The 24,891-nt window shown below is 47.0% G+C and overlaps 1 protein-coding gene across 1 annotated transcript in view; it reads left to right on the plus strand.

Moving 5' to 3' along the window:
- Positions 1–461: 461 nt before the first annotated feature.
- Positions 462–24,891, plus strand: part of LOC132385411 (C-X-C chemokine receptor type 3-like) — a 112,847-nt gene continuing 88,417 nt past the window's right edge. Inside the window, exon 1 of the mRNA XM_059957459.1 lies at positions 462–781. Coding sequence (XP_059813442.1) covers positions 740–781 — 42 coding nt within the window. The 5' untranslated portion in view covers positions 462–739. The remainder of the gene's footprint in view (positions 782–24,891) is intronic.

Below are 24,891 nucleotides of genomic sequence, written 5' to 3' on the forward strand. Positions count from 1 at the left end.
AGACAGCATGGAGGCAGTGTCTTGTCCAACTCATCCAATTAAGCCAATCTCTGTTCCGAAGTCTTCGGCTCCCTCATATGCCACTATCCTGTCCAAGTATCTGTCTAAGTGTTCTTTAAATGTTGTCAATGTGCCTGCCTCTGGCAGCTCGTTCCATTTACAGACCGCCCTCTGTGTTAAAAAGTTTCATCCGGGGCTCCCCTCTCACCTTAAACCCCTACCTCTCGTTCTTCATTCCCAACCCTGGGGGAAATGACTGCGCATTCACTGTGTCTATGTCCTTCATGATTTCCTACACCTGGATATGGCCGCCTACACTGCAAATCCCATTACTCAGACCCTCGTGTCCTCGGAAATCGCCTCTGAACTCTTTCTATACTGGGCGACAGAAATGCGAGCGCGGTATTCCCAGCGCGGCCTCTGCCATCCTCAACCATGGGGGCTGGTGTTCTCTGATGAGTCAAACGCCTCCTTCAGCGCCCTGTCTACCTGTGGCTACAGTTTCAGGGTACTACGCAAGCCTTTCAATAAAACCTGTTTTAACGGTATGCGTTTCACCGAAAGCGGCGACACAATTAGATCTGTTATCATCTTCCAGTTCAAAGATTAGATTAGTTCAGTAGTTGATGGACAGATCAGATCTCAGAACAGTGAGTCATTAACCATCCGATGTATTCAGGAAGCAGAAACTTCGCCCCGTCAGTGTCACACTCTAGTCGATGACATCGCTTTGGTGAAGATGGAGACCACGGACCAAAGCCCAGAGCAGCAGACGACACAGGTACGTCGAGTAATTCACTTCGTATCTACCTGTCAGTCCAGGCATTTAACAAAGTCATAATGAAAACGAACTCGCTTGGACGAGTGTGCTCGTTCACAGCTGACGGGCTGCTGAGAAATCCCCTAACCGCCTGTCGCGATGTACAAAGACAGACTACGGGACATCAGGGACGCTTCTCACTGAGCGGTGGATCAGAATCATCCGTCGTGAAATTTGCTGTTTTGAGGCAACAGTACAATGCAATTTAAAAAACTTGAACGTACAATAAGATAAATATCTACAGAAATTAAATCGTCGTGCCAAGTAGACAGGGTGTAAATAGTCTTTTTCCCGGGGAGGGGGTGTTTCAGATCAAAGGTGAAAGATTTAAAAGGGTCAATCAGGGGCAGCTTCTTCACGTTGGGGGGGGGGTATGTCTGAAAGAGTTGCCCGTAATAATGGGTGAGGCGAAAACATTAGCAACATGCAAACACCAGTTACATCAGTACACAGAGCATACGGACCAAATGCAAACAGATGGGACTAACTCCCTGGACAACACCGTCGGCATCGAGCATTCGGGCCGAAAGGCCTGTGTGGTCCTGTGACGTGGGAATGTTGTCCGCCTGATTCCAAAGTTTTTCCAGAGTGTTCTGGGTGTCGGGAACCCCAGGCGGATTTGACCCGTTGGAGTAGGTAGGTGCGATAGTCATCCTGGGAGCAAAGCCTTCTACCAGACCCGACCCCCACCGCAAACACCAGCACTCCTCCCTGACATCCTGCCCTCCTTCCTAGACATTCGGATCTGCCCCCTCTCTCCGGTGACGTCCCAGATCGGAACAACCCTCTGCTGGAGGGAACATACCTCGGCTCTTCCCTCTCTCGCGTTCCTGTCCGCGTCTCTCCGACATTCCCGTGACTGCCCCCAGTAGATACCTCAATATGCATAGGCAGACACACAATATGCCTGCAATCTTGCGTATGTAACTCAGATACTCTCATGCATACTAATACACAAAGATACAGATACACACTCACATACATGGGGAAGGATAGCAGTCTGAGATGGAGAGAGAGAGACATCCCCATAGAGTGCTCGCATCCCCCCCCCCACCCCACCTTCTCCTTCCGCTGACGGCCGGTTCACCCGACCGCAGCCAGCCAGAAACCCAGCTACAGCTGCATCCTGTTCCCCGGCAAGTCCGCCCACAGAGAAGTGCCCTGTGTGTGAGTGTGTGTGTGCGTGTGTGTGTGTGAGTGAGTGTGTGTGTGTGTGTGTATGTATATGTGTGTGAGTGAGTGAGTGTGTATGTGTGTGTGAGTGTGAGTGTGTGTATGTATGTGTGTGCGTGTGTGTGTGTGTGAGTGAGTGTGTGTATGTATATATGTGTGTGTGAGTGTGTGTGTGTGTATGTATATGTGTGTGAGTGAGTGAGTGTGTATGTGTGTGTGAGTGTGAGTGTGTGTATGTATGTGTGTGTGTGTGTGAGTGTGTGTGTGTGTGTGTGTGTGAGTGAGTGTGTGTGTGAGTGAGTGTGTATGTATATATGTGTGTGTGAGTGAGTGAGTATGTATGTATATGTGTGTGTGAGTGACTGTGTGTGTATGTATATGTGTGTGAGTGAGTGAGTGTGTATGTGTGTGTGTGAGTGAGTGTGTGTGTGTGTGTGTGTGTGAGTGAGTGTGTGTGTGTGTGTGTGAGTGAGTATGTATGTATATGTGTGTGTGAGTGTGAGTGTGTGTATGTATGTGTGTGTGTGTGAGTGAGTATGTATGTATATGTGTGTGTGAGTGACTGTGTGTGTGTATGTATATGTGTCTGTGTGTGAGTGTGTGTGTGTTTGTGTGTGTGTATGTGTGGAAGACCTACCCCCCCAGTGAGGGTCATTATGTGAAAGAATGTGTGCTTCTGTGTGCGAATGCAAATGTGTGTGAGTGGGGGGGGGGGGGGAGAGAGAGAGACACACATCCCCAGTGAGGGTCAGTATGGGTGCGTTTGTTAAAGAGAGTGTGTGTCTGGATGTGAGTCTGTGGGATAGAGAGAGAGAGTAAGAATGTGAGTGTGAGTGTGTATACGTGAGTGAATGTGTATGTGTGTGAATGTGTGAGTGTGTGTGTAGATCCCATCTCCCAGGGAGTCCCCTGCTCTTGATTTTTATAAATGACTTGGATGAAGAAGTGGAATGGAGGGCTAGTAAGTTTGCAGGTGACACAAAGGGCTGCTGGTGTTATGGATGGTGTAGTAGGTTGTTGCAGATTACAAGGGAACATTGACAAGTTGCAGAGCTTGGCGGAGAAGTGGCAGAAAAGCGTAAAGAGCTTCACTTTGGAAGTTGAACTGGAATGTGGAGTACAGGATTAACGGGAGGATTTTTGGCAGTGTGGAGAAGCAGAAGGATCTTGGGATCTATATCTATAGATCTCACAAAGTTGCAGAGGAAGTTAAGAAGATATAAGGCATGTTGGCCTTCATTACTTAAGAACCATGAGGTACTGCTTCAGCTCTATAACATCTTGGTTAGATTACATGTGTGATATTGTGTTCAGTTCTGGTCTCCTTATTACAGAGAAACTTTAGAGAGAATGTAGAGGAGATTTACCAGGATGTTGAGATGTTTTATGAGCAACACACACAAAATGCAGGCCAGGCAGCATCTATAAGGAAAAGCACTGTCAACGTTTCGGGCCGAGACCCTTCGTCAGGACCCAAAACGTCAGGTCTTGGCCCGAAACGTCGACAGTGCTTCTCCGTATAGATGCTGCCTGGCCTGCTGTGTTCCACCAGCATTTTGAGTGTGTTACCTGAATTTCCAGCATCTGCAGATTTCCTCATGTTTGCTAATGTTTTATGAGGACAGGTTATATGAACTAGAGCTTTTCTCTTTTGGAGCAAAAGAGGATAAGAGGTAACTTGATGATGAGAGGTTTGGATAAAGTGGACGCCAGAAACGGTTTCCCAGGACAGTATTGGCTAATATGAGGAGGTGTTTGGAGGAAAGTGAAAAGGGGATGTCAGAGGTAGATGTCTGTTTACAGAGAGTACTGCCGTGCTGGTGGTAGAGGCAGATACAGTACGTTAGGAACACTTAAGGGAGAGGCACATGGATGAAGGAAGGGAAAGGTTAGATGATCTTAGTGTAGCTTAGTGCCTGTACAATGCTGTAATGTTCCATGTTCTGTGTTCTATGTTTGTGTGTGTGCACACGCGCATTAGTGAGGGTCTGTATCTGTGTGAAGATGAGAGGGTCTGTGCTTCAATACGTGTGCGTGCGTGTGTGTGCGCGTGCATGCATTTGCCAAGTACATACATGGCTAAAAAAATGTGTGGGTTTCCCCCAGCTGCTCCAGTTTCTCACCACAGTCCAAAGATGTATCAGTTAATTGGTCATTGCAGATTGATTAGGTTAGGGTTAATTGGGGTCACTGGGGGTTGCTGGGCATTGTGGTTCGAAGGACCAGAGAGGTCTATTCAGTGTTGTACCTCTAAATAAAAATAAAACACAGATGCACACAGGCAAACAGATCAAGTCAAGTTGACTTTATTGCCTTGAACGGTGCTCGATGAGGTACAGGTACAGTGAAAACCTTGCTTACAGCTGCATCACAAGGGAAGTAGCTGTTGCTGAAACTCGTGATATGGGAGTTCAGGCTTCTCTACCTCGTGCCCGATGGGAGCTGTGAGAAGATGTCTGAATGGTGGGGATCTTTGATGGTGGATGTTGCCTTTCTGAGGCAGAACTTCCTGTAGAATGATCCTGTGAACAGATTGTGAAGTCTCACACATACACACGGATGAACATACGCAGGGTCTATTTTTCTCTCTCCGTCTCTCATATACAGGACAGATAGATGCACATGCATATTGTTTCTTTATCGCTCACACACACACACACACACACACACACAATCTCTCACACACACCCTCTCTCACACACACACACACTCACACAATCTCTCACACACACCCTCTCTCACACACACACACTCTGATAGATGCACATACATATTGTTTCTTTATCGCTCACACACACACACACACACACTCACACAATCTCTCACACACACCCTCTCACACACACACACCCTCTCTCACACACACACACACACACACACACACACACACACACACCCTCTCAAACACACACACACCCCCTCACTCTCACACACACACACACACACACACCCTCTCAAACACACACACACCCCCTCTCTCTCACACACACACTCTGACAGACGCACATACATATTGTTTCTTTATCGCTCTCTCTCACACACACACACCCACCCTCTCTCTCACACACACTCAATCTCTCACACACACACACACACACACACCCACAATCTTTCTCACACACACACTCACACAATCTCTCACACACACACCCACCCTCTCTCTCACACACACCCCCACCCTCTCTCTCTCAGACACACACATACACACCCACCCTCCCTCTCTCACACACACATACACACACTCAGACAGATGCACATACAGTTTCTTTATTGCTCTCACACACAAATACAGTATCTTTCTCCCACACACACTCACACAATCTCTCTCTCTTTCTCTGTCTCCCTTACACAAACAGAATCTCTCCATAGACACAGGAGACAGCAGACAGTGGAATCTGGAGCAACAGACAGTGTGCTCGAGGACTCAGTGGGTTGAGTGGCATCTGCGGAGAGGGGATTGGAACTGTTAATGTTTTGTGTTGAGACCCTGCACCAGGAACCAAGCTGTGACCAGAAAAACTGACAGTTTCTCCTGCTTGGAGCAGAGAGTTATGGAGATATGAGTGAGAGGTGTGGGGTTGATTCGAAACCTCTCCCAATCACACGGTTTTGATAACCAGAGGGTATGTGCTTGGGGAAGGGGGTGTAAGGTTTAATGGGAATCTGAGGGAAAATGTCCCTGCCGGCACATCTACACCGATCCCATTCCCCAACGCTCTGCACCCAGTATCCACCTGGATACTCCTTCAGTACAGTGAGCGTCTCTGCCCAGCCTCTCGGCCTCTTCAGAGAGTCTGTTTCACATCCCAGACCCCAACACCACAAAAGCAATTTCCACTCGGATCACCTCTACACCTTAGGTTTTAAACCCTCTCTCCCCGGGGGAAAAGTTTCCCTCTCTCCACCCTTCCCCCCCCCCATAATCTTGTCCACCTCCATCAGACTCCCCCTCAGCACCCTCCACTCCAGGGAGACCAGGCCCAGCCTCCCCCATCCCTCCTCAGCACTGGAATGCTCCATCCTGTGCAGTGCAGTCACTTTCACCCTGAAGAGTGGTGACCAGAACTGCACGCAGTCTACTGACATTGTACCAGGAGCACAGACTAGGACAGAGGGGCTGCATCTTTGGACATCAGGAAAGCAGGCCTTCCTACCCAACTCGTCTAGTCTGACCAAGATTCCGAAATAAGCTAGTCCCACATCCTCCTGAACCAGAGGGCACATCCTCAGAATAGAGGGATGTCCATTTAGAACAGAGATGAAGGAATTTCTTTAGCTGAGGACAGTGAATCTGTGGAATTTATTGTCACGGATGGTGTGGAGGCCAAGTCATTGGGTATATTTAAAGTGGAGGGCGATAGGTTCTTGATGATTAAAGATGTCAAAGGTTAGGGAAGAAGATTGGCGAGGAATAATAATAGGGTCCCACAGCAGTTGGCACGACACTAATACAGCTTGGGACATTCTGGAGTTCAGAGTTCAATGCGGGCACCGTCTGTAAGGAGTTTGTACGTTCTTCCCATGAGCATGTGGGTTTCCTCCAGCTGCTCTGGTTTCCTCCCACAGTCCAAAGATGCACCGGTTAGTAAGTTGGTCATTGTAAATTGTTCTGTGATTAGGCGAGGGTTGATTAGGTGGGAGGCGTGGCTCATTGGGCCTAAAGAACCTGTAGAGCATTCCATTCCTAAATGAGTAAACTAAAACAGTGTAAAATAAATAAATACTTGGGTATAGCCCACCTGGTCCAGGCGACCTTCTGATCTTCAGACCTTTCCGTTTCCCCAACACCTTCTCATTAATAATAGTAACTGCACTCACTTCTGCCTCGCGACACTCTTGAATTTCTGGCATCATTCCAAAGTGAAGACTTATTCAGTTCGTTGGCCAGCTGAGCAGACTTGATGGGTCAAATGGCATGATCCTACTCCCATCTGTTATCATCTTATGGTCTAGAGCTTTCCTATCCATGTGTCCGTCCAAACGTAGTTAATGTACTTGACTCAACAACTTCCTCCAGCTACTTGTTCCAACAACCTCTGGGTGAAAGAGTTGCCCCTCAGGTTCCTGTTAACTCTCTCCCCTCTCACATTAAACCTGTGCCCTCTGGTTCTTGATTCATGGAGGAGAACAGTGTGTGCCTTCACTCTATCTCAAGTTCCCTGTCATGGGCACGCATTCCCAAGGTATAAATACCATGGGAATTAGCAGCAGCATCACAATACATTACAAACATGGCACATGTAAGTTAGCAAAATTAGCACAAATTATACATAATTTACACAACAGAATAAAAAAATAGCAACATCAGTGCAAATTGAGGGAAGTCTTGTTTGAGATAGAGTTATGGTTTTTCAGGAGGTCAAGAATCTGAAGGCATTGGGGAAGAAGCTGTTGTGGAACCTTGAGGTGTGGGTCCTCTGGCTCAAGTGCCTCCTGCCTGATGGCAGCACTGTGAAGAGAGTAGATGTCAACATCCTGAGGCACTGCCTCTTGTAGATAAATGGTGGAGAGACAGGAATCTGCCTCTTGCCATCCTGTGCATTTGTTTCCATCACAGGCCAAAATGCAACAAATCCACTGCTCTTCACTGTCCATCTACAGATTATTTGATGGCATACTGAATCTCCATAAAACAGAAGAGCAGAATTAGGCCATTTGGCTCATCAAGTCTGCTCCCCATTCCATCATTCTTACTTATTATCCCTCTCAACCCCGTTCTCCTGCCCTCTCTCCGCAACTTTCCACACCCGTACTACCCAGGTAACTATCATCCGCCACTTTAAATATAGTCAATGACAGCCTCCACAGCTACTTGTAGCAATGAATTCCAAGATTCACCACCACTAATCACTGGCAACCAACCAGAAAAGTCCCCCTTTATTCCAACTCTTTTCCTCCTGCCACTCAGCCAATCTTGTAACCATACTGGTACCTTTCCTGTAATACCATGGGCTCTTAGCTTGTTAAGAAGCCTTATGTATGGCGATGTGTCAAAGACCTTCTGAAAGTTCAAGTAAACAACATCCAGTGACTCTCCTTTGTCTACTCAGCATGTTATTTCCTCAAAGGGTTGCAAAACATTTGTCAAGCAAGATTTTCCATGAAGAGAATCGTGCTGATTTTCATGAGCCTCCAAGTACCTTGCATCCACACCCTAACAATGGACTCCAACATCTTCCCAAGCATTAAAGTCAGGCTATTCCATTCCATCTGTCCATTACATTACATTCCATTACATTCCTGTCTTCCGTGTCCCATCCTTCTTAAAGAGTGGAGTGACACATGCAAAAATCCATTCCTCCAGAACCTTTCCAGAATCTAGTGATTTTTTTAAAAGATCTTCACTAATGGATGCCTCCATAATCTCTTTTTCAGAACTCTGGGGTGTAGACCATCTAGTCCAGGCGACTTATCTATCTCCCACCTTCCAGATTCCCTAGCACCTTCTCGTTAGTGATAACACCTACATTCACTTCTACCCCCTGATCTTCTTGGTTTTCTGGCATTCTGCTAATGTCTTCCATAGTGGAGACTGACACAAAATACTCATTCAGTTCAAATGCTTTTTCTTTTTCTTATTTCTACCACTGCAGTGTCGTTTTCCAGCAGTAAGTTGTCCACTTGGCCTCTCTGATACTCTGTATATACCTGAAAAACCTCTTATGTTATTGGTTAGCTTACCTTCATAATTCATTGTTTCTCTCCATGTTGGTTTTTTTATTTGTCTTCTGTTGGTTTTGATAAGCTTCTCAATCCTCTAACCTCCCAATTATTTTCTCTATATTGTACGTCCTCTGTTTTCCTTTTATGCTGTCTTTGACTTAATTTGTCAGCCATTGTTGCCTCATCCTACCTTCTTCTTTGGGACGAACTGATCCCGCATCTTCTGAATTATTCCCAGAAGCTCTGGATTGTTGTCCCATCATCCCCACTCGTGTCCTTTTCCAATTAACTTCAGTCAGCTCCTCTCTCACGCCTTCATAGTTCTCTTAACTCAACTATAACACTGATACATCAATTTTAGCTTCTTCCTCTCAAACTGCAGAGTGAATTGTATCCTACAGGCCCTTCAGCCCATGATGCTGTGCTGACCCTGTAACCTACACTAAAATCAATCTAACCCTTCTCATGGGCAGTACACAGAGGGAGTGTTTATGGACTGTTCAGAAACCTGATGGCAGAGGGGAAGAAACTGTCCCTAAATTTTTGAGTCTGTGTACGTTTTCCTCAATGCCAGTAACAAAGGAAGCACGTCCCAGGCGGCGAGGATCTGTTAATAATATGCATCGCCATCTTCAGGCACAATCTGCCCAACAACTCCCGTCAATCTCCCCATAATCAGTGTCGGACGCAGCCTCATAATTCTCCCCGATCTTTTCCCAGATTAAAGGAATCTAACCTATGGCAGGGCAACCAGAACACCACACAGTACTCCAAGTGTGGTCTCACCAATATCTTGTACAACTGGAACATATCATTACTCCTGTGGTCAGTACCCTGACTGATACAAGGCTAAGGGAAGATGCATGAGAAATCCCCAGCCCTGAAACGTCTCTCACGGAATTTGAAAGTGGGAGATGCTACCCTGTGATCACTGCTGATGTCAGGATATTTAAACCCCCACTGATTAAGCAACACCAGTCGCAAGGACAGAAACCACTCAAACAAGAAGTTAGTTGAAAACCAGTAGCTCTGTGTTGGGAAGCTGGTTTCACTTGTACACCATTCCTGTGTATCTCTGCTTGCAGTATAACCACGCACACCACCAGCAAATACCCAACCCCCACCACATCTCCAATGTCACAGATCATTCATGAACATAAGGTTCAAACTCAAGACAGGACAAAAAACAGGGGAAGGGTAATTCGATTAAACGAAAACAAAATTAAATTAAACTAAATCTGCTCTGTCTACGCAATATCCATATCGCTCCATTCCCCACACATTCATGTGACTAACTCACTAATCCACTGTCTACGCAATGTCCATACCCTCCATTCCTCACACATTCAAGTGTGTGTCTGACACACTAATCCCCTCTGTCTACACAATGTCCATATCCTTCCATTCCCCACACATTCATGGGTCAAACACACTAATCCCCTCTGTCTACACAATGTCCATATCCCTCCATTCCCCACACATTCATGGGTCAAACACACTAATCCCCTCTGTCTACACAATGTCCATATCCTTCCATTCCCCACACATTCATGGGTCAAACACACTAATCCCCTCTGTCTACACAATGTCCATATCCTTCCATTCCCCACACATTCATGGGTCAAACACACTAATCCACTCTGTCTACACAATGTCCATATCCTTCCATTCCCCACACATTCATGGGTCAAACACACTAATCCCCTCTGTCTACACAATGTCCATATCCCTCCATTCCCCACACATTCATGTGTCTAACACACTAATCCACTGTCTACACAATGTCCATATGCCGCCATTCCGCACACGTTCATGAGTCTAACACACTATTCCCCTGTCTTCACAATGTCCATATGCCTCCATTCCCCACACATTCATGTGTGTGCCGGACACACTGATCCCCTCTGTCTACACAATGACCATATCCCTCCGTGCCCCACGCATTCATGTGAGTGTCTGACACACTAATCCCCTATGTCTACACAATGTCCATATCCCTCCATTCCTCACACGTTCATGTGTGTGTCTGACACACTAATCCCCTCTGTCTACACAATGTCCATATCCCTCCATTCCCCACATATTCATGTGTGCGTCTGACACACTAATCCCCTCTGTCTACACAATGTCCCTATCCCTCCATTCCCCACACTTTCATGAGTGTGTCTGACACACTAATCCCCTCTGTCCACACAATGTCCATATCCCTCCATTCCCCACACATTCATGTGTCTGACACACTAATCCCCTCTGTCTACACAATGTCCATATCCCTCCATTCCTCACACATTCATGTGTCTACCACACAAATCCCCTCGGTCTACACAATGTCCATGTCCCTCCATTCCCCACACATTAATGTGTGTGCCTGACACACTGATCCCCTCGGTCTACACATTGTCCATATCCCTCCATTCCCCACACGTTCATGTGCCTGACACACTGATCACCTCTGTCCACACAATGTCCAGATCCCTCCGTGCCCCACACATTCATGTGTGTGTCTGACACACTAATCCCCTATGTCTACACAATGTCCATATCCCTCCATTCCTCACACGTTCATGTGTGTGTCTGACACACTAATCCCCTCTGTCTACACAATTGCATATCCCTCCATTCCCCGCACGTTCCTGTGTGTGTCTGGCACACGAATCTCCTCTGTCTACACAATGTCCATATCCCTCCATTCCCCGCACATTCATGTGTGTGTCTGACACACGAATCCCCTCTGTCTACACAATGTCCATATCCCTCCATTCCCCACACATTCATGTGTGTCTCTGACACACGAATCCCCTCTGTCTACACAATGTCCATATCCCTCCATTCCCCACACATTCATGTGTGTGTCTGACACACGAATCCCCTCTGTCTACACAATGTCCTTATCCCTCCATTCCCCACACATTCATGTGTGTGTCTGACACACTAATCGCCTCTGTCTACACAATGTCCATATCCCTCCATTCCCCACACATTCATGTGTGTGTCTGACACACGAATCCCTCTGTCTACACAATGTCCATATCCCTCCATTCCCTACACATTCATGTGTGTCTATGACACACTAATCCCCTCTGTCTACACAATGCCCATATCCCTCCATTCCCCACACATTCCTGTGTGTGTCTGACACACTAATCCCCTCTGTCTACACAATGTCCATATCCCTCCATTCCCCACACATTCATGAGTGTGTCTGACACACTAATCCCTTCTGTCTACACAATGTCCATATCCCTCCATTCCACACACAGTCATGTGTGTGTCTGACACACTAATCCCCTTTGGTGACACAATGTCCATATCCCTCCTTTACCCACACATTCATGTGTCTGACACACTAATCCACTCTGTCTACACAATGTCCATATCCCTCCATTCCCCACACATTCATGTGTGTCTGACACACTAATCCCCTCTGTCTACACAATGTCCATATCCCTCCATTCCCCACTCATTCATGTGTGTGTCTAACACACTAACCTCTCTGTCTACCCAATGTCCATATCCCTCCATTCCCCACACGTTCATGAGTCCAACACACTACTCACCTCTGTCTATACAATGTCCATATCCCTCCATTCCACACACAGTCATGTGTGTGTCTGACACACTAATCCCCTTTGGTGACACAATGTCCATATCCCTCCTTTACCCACACATTCATGTGTCTGACACACTAATCCACTCTGTCTACACAATGTCCATAACCCTCCATTCCCCACACATTCATGTGTGTCTGACACACTAATCCCTTCTGTCTACACAATGTCCATATCCCTCCGTTCCGCACACATTCATGTGTCTGACACATTAATCCCTTCTGTCTACACAATGGCAATATCCCTCCATTTCGCACACATTCATGTGTCTGACACACTAATCCCCTCTGTCTACACAATGTCCATATCCCTCCATTCCCCACACATTCATGTGTCCAACACACTATTCCCCTCTGTCTACACAATGTCCATATGCCTCCATTCCCCACACATTCATCTGTGAGTCTGACACACTGATCCCCTCTGTCCACACAATGTCCAGATCCCTCCATTCCCCACACATTCATGTGTGTGTCTGACACACTAATCCCTTCTGTCTACACAATGTCCATATCCCTCCATTCCACACACAGTCATGTGTGTGTCTGACACACTAATCCCCTTTGGTGACACAATGTCCATATCCCTCCTTTACCCACACATTCATGTGTCTGACACACTAATCCACTCTGTCTACACAATGTCCATATACCTCCATTCCCCACACATTCATCTGTGTGTCTAACACACTAACCCCTCTGTCTACCCAATGTCCATATCCCTCCATTCCCCACACGTTCATGAGTCTAACACACTACTCCCCTCTGTCTATACAATGTCCATATCCCTCCATTCCACACACAGTCATGTGTGTGTCTGACACACTGATCCCCTTTGGTGACACAATGTCCATATCCCTCCTTTACCCACACATTCATGTGTCTGACACACTAATCCACTCTGTCTACACAATGTCCATATCCCTCCATTCCCCACACATTCATGTGTGTCTGACACACTAATCCCTTCTGTCTACACAATGTCCATATCCCTCCGTTCCGCACACATTCATGTGTCTGACACACTAATCCCTTCTGTCTACACAATGGCAATATCCCTCCATTTCGCACACATTCATGTGTCTGACACACTAATCCCCTCTGTCTACACAATGTACATATCCCTCCATTCCCCACACTTTCATGTGTGTGTCTGACACACTAATCCCCTCTGTCCACACAATGTCCATATCCCTCCATTCCCCACACATTCATGTATGTGTCTGACACACTAATCCCCTCTGTCTACGCAATGTCCATATCCCTCCATTCCCCACACATTCATGTGTGTGTCTGACCCACTAATCCCCTCTGTCTACACAATGTCCATATCCCTACATTCCCCACACTTTAGTGCGTCTGACACACTAATCCGCTGTCTACACAATGTCCATATCCCTCCGTTCCCCACACCTTCATGTGTCTAACACACTAATCCCCACTGTCTACACAATGTCCATATCCCTCCATTCCCCACACGTTCATGTGTGTGTCTGACACACTGATCCCCTCTGTCCACACAATGTCCAGATCCCTCCGTGCCCCACACATTCATGTGTGTGTCTGACACACTAATCCCCTCTGTCTACACAAGGTCCATATGCACCCATTCCCCACACATTCATGTGTGTGTCTGACACACGAATCCCCTCTGTCTACACAATGTCCATATCCCTCCATTCCCCACACGTTCATGTGTCCAACACACTATTCCCCTCTGTCTACACAATGTCCATATGCCTCCATTCCCCACACATTCATGTGTGAGTCTGACACACTGATCCCCTCTGTCCACACAATGTCCAGATCCCTCCGTGCCCCACACATTCATGTGTGTGTCTGACAAACTAATCCCCTCTGTCTACACAATGTCCAGATCCCTCCGTGCCCCACACATTCATGTGAGTGTCAGACACACTAATCCCCTATGTCTACACAATGTCCATATCCCTCCATTCCCCACACGTTCATCTGTGTGTCTGACACACTAATCCCCTCTGTCTACACAATTCCATATCCCTCCATTCCCCACACATTCATGTGTGTGTCTGACACACTAATCCCCTCTGTCTACACAACGTCCACATCCCTCCATTCCCCACACATTCATGTGTGTGTCTGACACACTAATCCCCTCTGTCTACACGATGTCCATATTCCTCCATTCCGCACACATTCTTGTGTCTGACACACTAATCCCCTCGGTCTACACAATGTCCATGTCCCTCCATTCCCCACACATTCATGTGTGTGCATAACACACTAACCCCTCTGTCTACCCAATGTCCATATTCCTCCATTTCCCACTCGTTCATGAGTCTAACACACTAACCCCTCTGTCTACCCAATGTCCATATCCCTCCATTCCCCACTCGTTCATGAGTCTAATACACTACTCCCCTCTGTCTATACAATGTCCATATCCCTCCATTCCACACACAGTCATGTCTGTATCTAACACACTAATCCCCTTTGTCTACACAATGTCCATATCCCTCCATTCCACACACAGTCATGTGTGTGTCTGACACATTAATCCCCTTTGGTGACACAATGTCCATATCCCTCCATTCCCCACACATTCATGTGTCAGACACACTAATCCCCTCTGACTACACAATGTCCATGTCCCTCCTTTACCCACACATTCATGTGTCTAACACACTAATCCCCTTTGTCTACACAATGTCCATATCCCTCCATTCCGCACACATTCATGTGTCTGACACACTAATCCCCTCTGTCTACACAATGTCCATATCCCTCCATTCCCCACACATTCATATGTCTGACACACTAATCCCCTCTGTCTACACAATGTCCATATGCCTCCATTCCCCACACATTCATGTGTGAGTCTGACACACTGATCCCCTCTGTCCACACAATGTCCAGATCCCTCCGTGCCCCACACATTTATGTGTGTGTCTGACAAACTAATCCCCTCTGTCTACACAATGTCCAGATCCCTCCGTGCCCCACACATTCATGTGAGTGTCTGACACACTAATCCCCTATGTCTACACAATGTCCATATCCCTCCATTCCCCACACGTTCATGTGTGTGTCTGACACACTAATCCCATCTGTCTACACAATTCCATATCCCTCCATTCCCCACACATTCATGTGTGTGTCTGACACACGAATCCCCTCTGTCTACACAATGTCCATATCCCTCCATTCCCAACACATTCATGTGTGTGTCTGACACACTAATCCCCTCTGTCTACACAATGTCCGTATCCATACATTCCCCACACATTCATGTGTGTGTCTGAAACACTAACCCCCTCTGTCTACAGAATGTCCATATCCCTCCATTCCCCACACATTCATGTGTGTGTCTGACACACTAATACGCTCTGTCTACACAATGTCCATATCCCTCCATGCCCCACACATTCATGTGTGTGTCTGACACACTAATCCCCTATCCTCACAATGTCCATATCCCTCCATTCCTCACACATTCATGTGTGTGTCTGACAGACTAATCCGCTCTGTCTACACAATGCCCATATCCCTCCATTCCCCACACATTCCTGTGTGTGTCTGACACACTAATCCCTTCTGTCTACACAATGTCCATATCCCTCCATTCCACACACAGTCATGTGTGTGTCTGACACATTAATCCCCTTTGGTGACACAATGTCCATATCCCTCCTTTACCCACACATTCATGTGTCTGACACACTAATCCACTCTGTCTACACAATGTCCATATCCCTCCATTCCCCACACATTCATGTGTGTCTGACACACTAATCCCCTCTGTCTACACAATGTCCATATCCCTCCATTCCCCACTCATTCATGTGTGTGTCTAACACACTAACCCCTCTGTCTACCCAATGTCCATATCCCTCCATTCCCCACACGTTCATGAGTCTAACACACTACTCCCCTCTGTCTATACAATGTCCATATCCCTCCATTCCACACACAGTCATGTGTGTCTCTGACACACTAATCCCCTTTGGTGACACAATGTCCATATCCCTCCTTTACCCACACATTCATGTGTCTGACACACTAATCCACTCTGTCTACACAATGTCCATATCCCTCCATTCCCCACACATTCATGTGTGTCTGACACACTAATCCCTTCTGTCTACACAATGTCCATATCCCTCCGTTCCGCACACATTCATGTGTATGACACACTAATCCCTTCTGTCTACACAATGGCAATATCCCTCCATTTCGCACACATTCATGTGTCTGACACACTAATCCCCTCTGTCTACACAATGTCTGACACACTAATCCCCTCTGTCCACACAATGTCCATATCCCTCCATTCCCCACACATTCATGTATGTGTCTGACACACTAATCCCCTCTGTTTACGCAATGTCCATATCCCTCCATTCCCCACACATTCATGTGTGTGTCTGACACACTAATCCCCTCTGTCTACACAATGTCCATATCCCTCCATTCCCCACACATTCATGTGTGTGTATAACCCACTAATCCCCTCTGTCTACACAATGTCCATATCCCTACATTCCCCACACTTTAGTGCGTCTGACACACTAATCCGCTGTCTACACAATGTCCATATCCCTCCGTTCCCCACACCTTCATGTGTCTAACACACTAATCCCCACTGTCTACACAATGTCCATATCCCTCCATTCCCCACACGTTCATGTGTGTGTCTGACACACTGATCCCCTCTGTCTACACGATGTCCATATTCCTCCATTCCGCACACATTCTTGTGTCTGACACACTGATCCCCTCTGTCTACACGATGTCCATATTCCTCCATTCCGCACACATTCTTGTATCTAACACACTAATCCCCTTTGTCTACACAATGTCCATATCCCTCCGTGCCCCACACATTCATGTGTGTGTCTGACACACTAATCCCCTCTGTCTACACAAGGTCCATATGCACCCATTCCCCACACATTCATGTGTGTGTCTGACACACGAATCCCCTCTGTCTACACAATGTCCATATCCCTCCATTCCCCACACGTTCATGTGTCCAACACACTATTCCCCTCTGTCTACACAATGTCCATATGCCTCCATTCCCCACACATTCATGTGTGAGTCTGACACACTGATCCCCTCTGTCCACACAATGTCCAGATCCCTCCGTGCCCCACACATTCATGTGTGTGTCTGACAAACTAATCCCCTCTGTCTACACAATGTCCAGATCCCTCCGTGCCCCACACATTCATGTGAGTGTCAGACACACTAATCCCCTATGTCTACACAATGTCCATATCCCTCCATTCCCCACACGTTCATCTGTGTGTCTGACACACTAATCCCCTCTGTCTACACAATTCCATATCCCTCCATTCCCCACACATTCATGTGTGTGTCTGACACACTAATCCCCTCTGTCTACACAACGTCCACATCCCTCCATTCCCCACACATTCATGTGTGTGTCTGACACACTAATCCCCTCTGTCTACACGATGTCCATATTCCTCCATTCCGCACACATTCTTGTGTCTGACACACTAATCCCCTCGGTCTACACAATGTCCATGTCCCTCCATTCCCCACACATTCATGTGTGTGCATAACACACTAACCCCTCTGTCTACCCAATGTCCATATTCCTCCATTTCCCACTCGTTCATGAGTCTAACACACTAACCCCTCTGTCTACCCAATGTCCATATCCCTCCATTCCCCACTCGTTCATGAGTCTAATACACTACTCCCCTCTGTCTATACAATGTCCATATCCCTCCATTCCACACACAGTCATGTCTGTATCTAACACACTAATCCCCTTTGTCTACACAATGTCCATATCCCTCCGTGCCCCACACATTCATGTGTGTGTCTGACTCACTAATCCCCTCTGTCTACACAAGGTCCATATGCCCCCATTCCCCACACATTCATGTGTGTGTCTGACACACGAATCCCCTCTGTCTACACAATGTCCATATCCCTCCATTCCCCACACGTTCATGTGTCCAACACACTATTCCCCTCTGTCTACACAATGTCCATATGCCTCCATTCCCCACACATTCATGTGTGAGTCTGACACACTGATCCCCTCTGTCCACACAATGTCCAGATCCCTCCGTGCCCCACACATTCATGTGTGTGTCTGAGAAACTAATCCCCTCTGTCTACACAATGTCCAGATCCCTCCGTGCCCCACACATTCATGTGAGTGTCTGACACACTAATCCCCTATGTCTACACAATGTCCATATCCCTCCATTCCCCACACGTTCATGTGTGTGTCTGACACACTAATCCCCTCTGTCTACACAATTCCATATCCCTCCATTCCCCACACATTCATGTGTGTGTCTGACAAACGAATCCCCTCTGTCTACACAATGTCCATATCCCTCCATTCCCCACACATTCATGTGTGTGTCTGACACACTAATCCCCTCTGTCTACACAATGTCCGTATCCATACATTCCCCACACATTCATGTGTGTGTCTGAAACACTAATCCCCTCTGTCTACAGAATGTCCATATCCCTCCATTCCCCACACATTCATCTGTGTGTCTGACACACTAATCCCCTCTGTCTACACGATGTCCATATTCCTCCATTCCGCACACATTCTTGTGTCTGACACACTAATCCCCTCGGTCTACCCAATGTCCATATCCCTCCATTCCCCACTCCTTCATGAGTCTAACACACTAACCCCTCTGTCTACCCAATGTCCATATCCCTCCATTCCCCACTCGTTCATGAGTCTAACACACTACTCCCCTCTGTCTATACAATGTCCATATCCCTCCATTCCACACACAGTCATGTCTGTGCCTCACACACTAATCCCCTATGTCTACTCAATGTCCATATCCCTCCATTCCCCACACATTCATGTGTCAGACACACTAATCCCCTCTGACTACACAATGTCCATGTCCCTCCTTTACCCACACATTCATGTGTCTAACACACTAATCCCCTTTGTCTACACAATGTCCATATCCCTCCATTCCGCACACATTCATGTGTCTGACACACTAATCCCCTCTGTCTACACAATGTCCATATCCCTCCATTCCCCACACATTCATATGTCTGACACACTAATCCCCTCTGTCTACACAATGTCCATATGCCTCCATTCCCCACACATTCATGTGTGAGTCTGACACACTGATCCCCTCTGTCCACACAATGTCCAGATCCCTCCGTGCCCCACACATTTATGTGTGTGTCTGACAAACTAATCCCCTCTGTCTACACAATGTCCAGATACCTCCGTGCCCCACACATTCATGTGAGTGTCTGACACACTAATCCCCTATGTCTACACAATGTCCATATCCCTCCATTCCCCACACGTTCATGTGTGTGTCTGACACACTAATCCCATCTGTCTACACAATTCCATATCCCTCCATTCCCCACACATTCATGTGTGTGTCTGACACACGAATCCCCTCTGTCTACACAATGTCCATATCCCTCCATTCCCAACACATTCATGTGTGTGTCTGACACACTAATCCCCTCTGTCTACACAATGTCCGTATCCATACATTCCCCACACATTCATGTGTGTGTCTGAAACACTAACCCCCTCTGTCTACAGAATGTCCATATCCCTCCATTCCCCACACATTCATGTGTGTGTCTGACACACTAATACGCTCTGTCTACACAATGTCCATATCCCTCCATGCCCCACACATTCATGTGTGTGTCTGACACACTAATCCCCTATCCTCACAATGTCCATATCCCTCCATTCCTCACACATTCATGTGTGTGTCTCACACACTAATCCCCTATGTCTACTCAATGTCCATATCCCTCCATTCCACACGCATTCTTGTGTGTGTCTGTCCCACTAATCCCCTCTGTCTACACAATGTCCATATCCCTCCATTCCCCACACATTCATGTGTCAGACATACTAATCCACACTGACTACGCAATGTCCATATCCCTCCTTAACCCACACATTCATCTATCTAACACACTAATCCCCTCTGTCTACACAATGTCCATATCCCTCCATTCCCCACCCATTCATGTGTCTGACACACTAATCCCCTCCGTCTACACAATGTCCATATCCCTCCATTCCCCACACATTCATGTGTGTGTCTGACACACTAATCCCCTCTCTCTACACAATATCCAAATCCCTCCATTCCCCACATATTCATGTGTGTGTCTGACACACTAATCCCCTCTGTCTACACAATGTCCATATAACTCCATTCCCCACATATTCATGTGTGTGTCTGACAGACTAATCCCCTCTCTCTACACAATATCCAAATCCCTCCATTCCCCACACATTCATGCGTCTACCACACAAATCCCCTCGGTCTACACAATGTCCATGTCCCTCCATTCCCCACACATTCATGTGTGTGTCTGACATACTAACCCCTCGGTCTACAGAATGTCCATATCCCTCCATTCCCCACACGTTCAAGTGTCTAACACACTATTCCCCTCTGTCTTCACAATGTCCATATGCCTCCATTCCCCACACATTCATGTGTGAGCCTGACACACTGATCCCCTCTGTCCACACAATGTCCATCTCCCTCCATTCCCCACACGTTCATCTGTCAAACACACTATTCCCCTCTGTCTTCACAATGTCCATATGCCTCCATTCCCCACACATTCATGTTTGTGCCTGACACACTGATCCCCTCTGTCTACACAATGTCCAGATCCCTCCTTGCCCCACACATTCATGTGTGTGTCTGACACAGTAATCCCCTCTGTCTACACAATTGCATATCCCTCCATTCCCCGCACGTTCCTGTGTGTCTGACACACCAATCCCTTCTGTCTACACAATGTCCATATCCCTCCATTCCGCACACATTCATGTGTCTCACACACTAATCCCTTCTTTCTATACAATGGCAATATCCCTCCATTTCGCACACATTCATGTGTCTGACATACTAATACCCTCTGTCTACACAATGTCCATATCCCTCCATTCCCCACATATTCATGTGTGTGTCTGACACACTAATCCCCTCTGTCTACACAATGTCCATATCCCTCCATTCCCCACACTTTCATGTGTGTGTCTGACACACTAATCCCCTCTGTCCACACAATGTCCATATCCCTCCATTCCCCACACATTCATGTGTGTCTCTGACACACGAATCCCCTCTGTCTACACAATGTCCATATCCCTCCATTCCCCACACATTCATGTGTGTGTCTGACACACGAATCCCCTCTGTCTACACAATGTCCATATCCCTCCATTCCCCACACATTCATGTGAGTGTCTGACACACTAATCCCCTCTGTCTACACAATGTCCATATCCCTCCATTCCCCACACATTCATGTGTGTGTCTGACACACGAATCCCTCTGTCTACACAATGTCCATATCCCTCCATTCCCTACACATTCATGTGTGTCTATGACACACTAATCCCCTCTGTCTACACAATGTCCATATCCCTACATTCCCCACACATTCATGTGTGTGTCTGAAACACTAATCCCCTCTGTCTACAGAATGTCCATATCCCTCCATTCCCCACACATTCATGTGTGTGTCTGACAGACTAATCCGCTCTGTCTACACAATGCCCATATCCCTCCATTCCCCACACATTCCTGTGTGTGTCTGACACACTAATCCCTTCTGTCTACACAATGTCCATATCCCTCCATTCCACACACAGTCATGTGTGTGTCTGACACATTAATCCCCTTTGGTGACACAATGTCCATATCCCTCCTTTACCCACACATTCATGTGTCTGACACACTAATCCACTCTGTCTACACAATGTCCATATCCCTCCATTCCCCACACATTCATGTGTGTCTGACACACTAATCCCCTCTGTCTACACAATGTCCATATCCCTCCATTCCCCACTCATTCATGTGTGTGTCTAACACACTAACCCCTCTGTCTACCCAATGTCCATATCCCTCCATTCCCCACACGTTCATGAGTCTAACACACTACTCCCCTCTGTCTATACAATGTCCATATCCCTCCATTCCACACACAGTCATGTGTGTCTCTGACACACTAATCCCCTTTGGTGACACAATGTCCATATCCCTCCTTTACCCACACATTCATGTGTCTGACACACTAATCCACTCTGTCTACACAATGTCCATATCCCTCCATTCCCCACACATTCATGTGTGTCTGACACACTAATCCCTTCTGTCTACACAATGTCCATATCCCTCCGTTCCGCACACATTCATGTGTATGACACACTAATCCCTTCTGTCTACACAATGGCAATATCCCTCCATTTCGCACACATTCATGTGTCTGACACACTAATCCCCTCTGTCTACACAATGTCTGACACACTAATCCCCTCTGTCCACACAATGTCCATATCCCTCCATTCCCCACACATTCATGTATGTGTCTGACACACTAATCCCCTCTGTTTACGCAATGTCCATATCCCTCCATTCCCCACACATTCATGTGTGTGTCTGACACACTAATCCCCTCTGTCTACACAATGTCCATATCCCTCCATTCCCCACACATTCATGTGTGTGTATAACCCACTAATCCCCTCTGTCTACACAATGTCCATATCCCTACATTCCCCACACTTTAGTGCGTCTGACACACTAATCCGCTGTCTACACAATGTCCATATCCCTCCGTTCCCCACACCTTCATGTGTCTAACACACTAATCCCCACTGTCTACACAATGTCCATATCCCTCCATTCCCCACACGTTCATGTGTGTGTCTGACACACTGATCCCCTCTGTCCACACAATGTCCAGATCCCTCCGTGCCCCACACATTCATGTGTGTGTCTGACACACTAATCCCCTCTGTCTACACAAGGTCCATATGCCCCCATTCCCCACACATTCATGTGTGTGTCTGACACACGAATCACCTCTGTCTACACAATGTCCATATCCCTCCATTCCCCACACATTCATGTGTCCAACACACTATTCCCCTCTGTCTACACAATGTGCAAATGCCTCCATTCCCCACACATTCATGTGTGAGTCTGACACACTGATCCCTTCTGTCTACACAATGTCCATATCCCTCCATTCCCCACACATTCATGTGTCAGACATACTAATCCACACTGACTACGCAATGTCCATATCCCTCCTTAACCCACACATTCATGTGTCTAACACACTAATCCCCTCTGTCTACACGATGTCCATATCCCTCCATTCCCCACACATTCATGTGTCTGACACACTAATCCCCTCCGTCTACACAATGTCCATATCCCTCCATTCCCCACACATTCATGTGTGTGTCTGACACACTAATCCCCTCTCTCTACACAATATCCAAATCCCTCCATTCCCCACATATTCATGTGTGTGTCTGACACACTAATCCCCTCTGTCTACACAATGTCCATATCCCTCCATTCCCCACATATTCATGTGTGTGTCTGACAGACTAATCCCCTCTCTCTACACAATATCCAAATCCCTCCATTCCCCACACATTCATGCGTCTACCACACAAATCCCCTCGGTCTACACAATGTCCATGTCCCTCCATTCCCCACACATTCATGTGTGTGTCTGACACACTAACCCCTCGGTCTACAGAATGTCCATATCCCTCCATTCCCCACACGTTCAAGTGTCTAACACACTATTCCCCTCTGTCTTCACAATGTCCATATGCCTCCATTCCCCACACATTCATGTGTGAGCCTGACACACTGATCCCCTCTGTCCACACAATGTCCATATCCCTCCATTCCCCACACGTTCATCTGTCAAACACACTATTCCCCTCTGTCTTCACAATGTCCATATGCCTCCATTCCCCACACATTCATGTGTGTGCCTGACACAGTAATCCCCTCTGTCTACACAATTGCATATCCCTCCATTCCCCGCACGTTCCTGTGTGTGTCTGACACACGAATCTCCTCTGTCTACACAATGTCCATATCCCTCTATTCCCCACACATTCATGTGTGTCTGACACACCAATCCCTTCTGTCTACACAATGTCCATATCCCTCCATTCCGCACACATTCATGTGTCTGACACACTAATCCCTTCTTTCTACACAATGGCAATATCCCTCCATTTCGCACACATTCATGTGTCTGACACACTAATACCCTCTGTCTACACAATGTCCATATCCCTACATTCCCCACATATTCATGTGTGTGTCTGACACACTAATCCCCTCTGTCTACACAATGTCCATATCCCTCCATTCCCCACACTTTCATGTGTGCGTCTGACACACTAATCCCCTCTGTCCACACAATGTCCATATCCCTCCATTCCCCACACATTCATGTGTGTCTCTGACACACGAATCCCCTCTGTCTACACAATGTCCATATCCCTCCATTCCCCACACATTCATGTGTGTGTCTGACACACGAATCCCCTCTGTCTACACAATGTCCATATCCCTCCATTCCCCACACATTCATGTGTGTGTCTGACACACTAATCCCCTCCGTCTACACAATGTCCATATCCCTCCATTCCCCACACATTCATGTGTGTGTCTGACACACTAATCCCCTCTCTCTACACAATATCCAAATCCCTCCATTCCCCACATATTCATGTGTGTGTCTGACACACTAATCCCCTCTGTCTACACAATGTCCATATCCCTCCATT

This window comes from Hypanus sabinus (genome assembly GCF_030144855.1).
Source record: "Hypanus sabinus isolate sHypSab1 chromosome 1 unlocalized genomic scaffold, sHypSab1.hap1 SUPER_1_unloc_7, whole genome shotgun sequence".
In the NCBI taxonomy this organism is placed as follows: domain Eukaryota; kingdom Metazoa; phylum Chordata; class Chondrichthyes; order Myliobatiformes; family Dasyatidae; genus Hypanus; species Hypanus sabinus.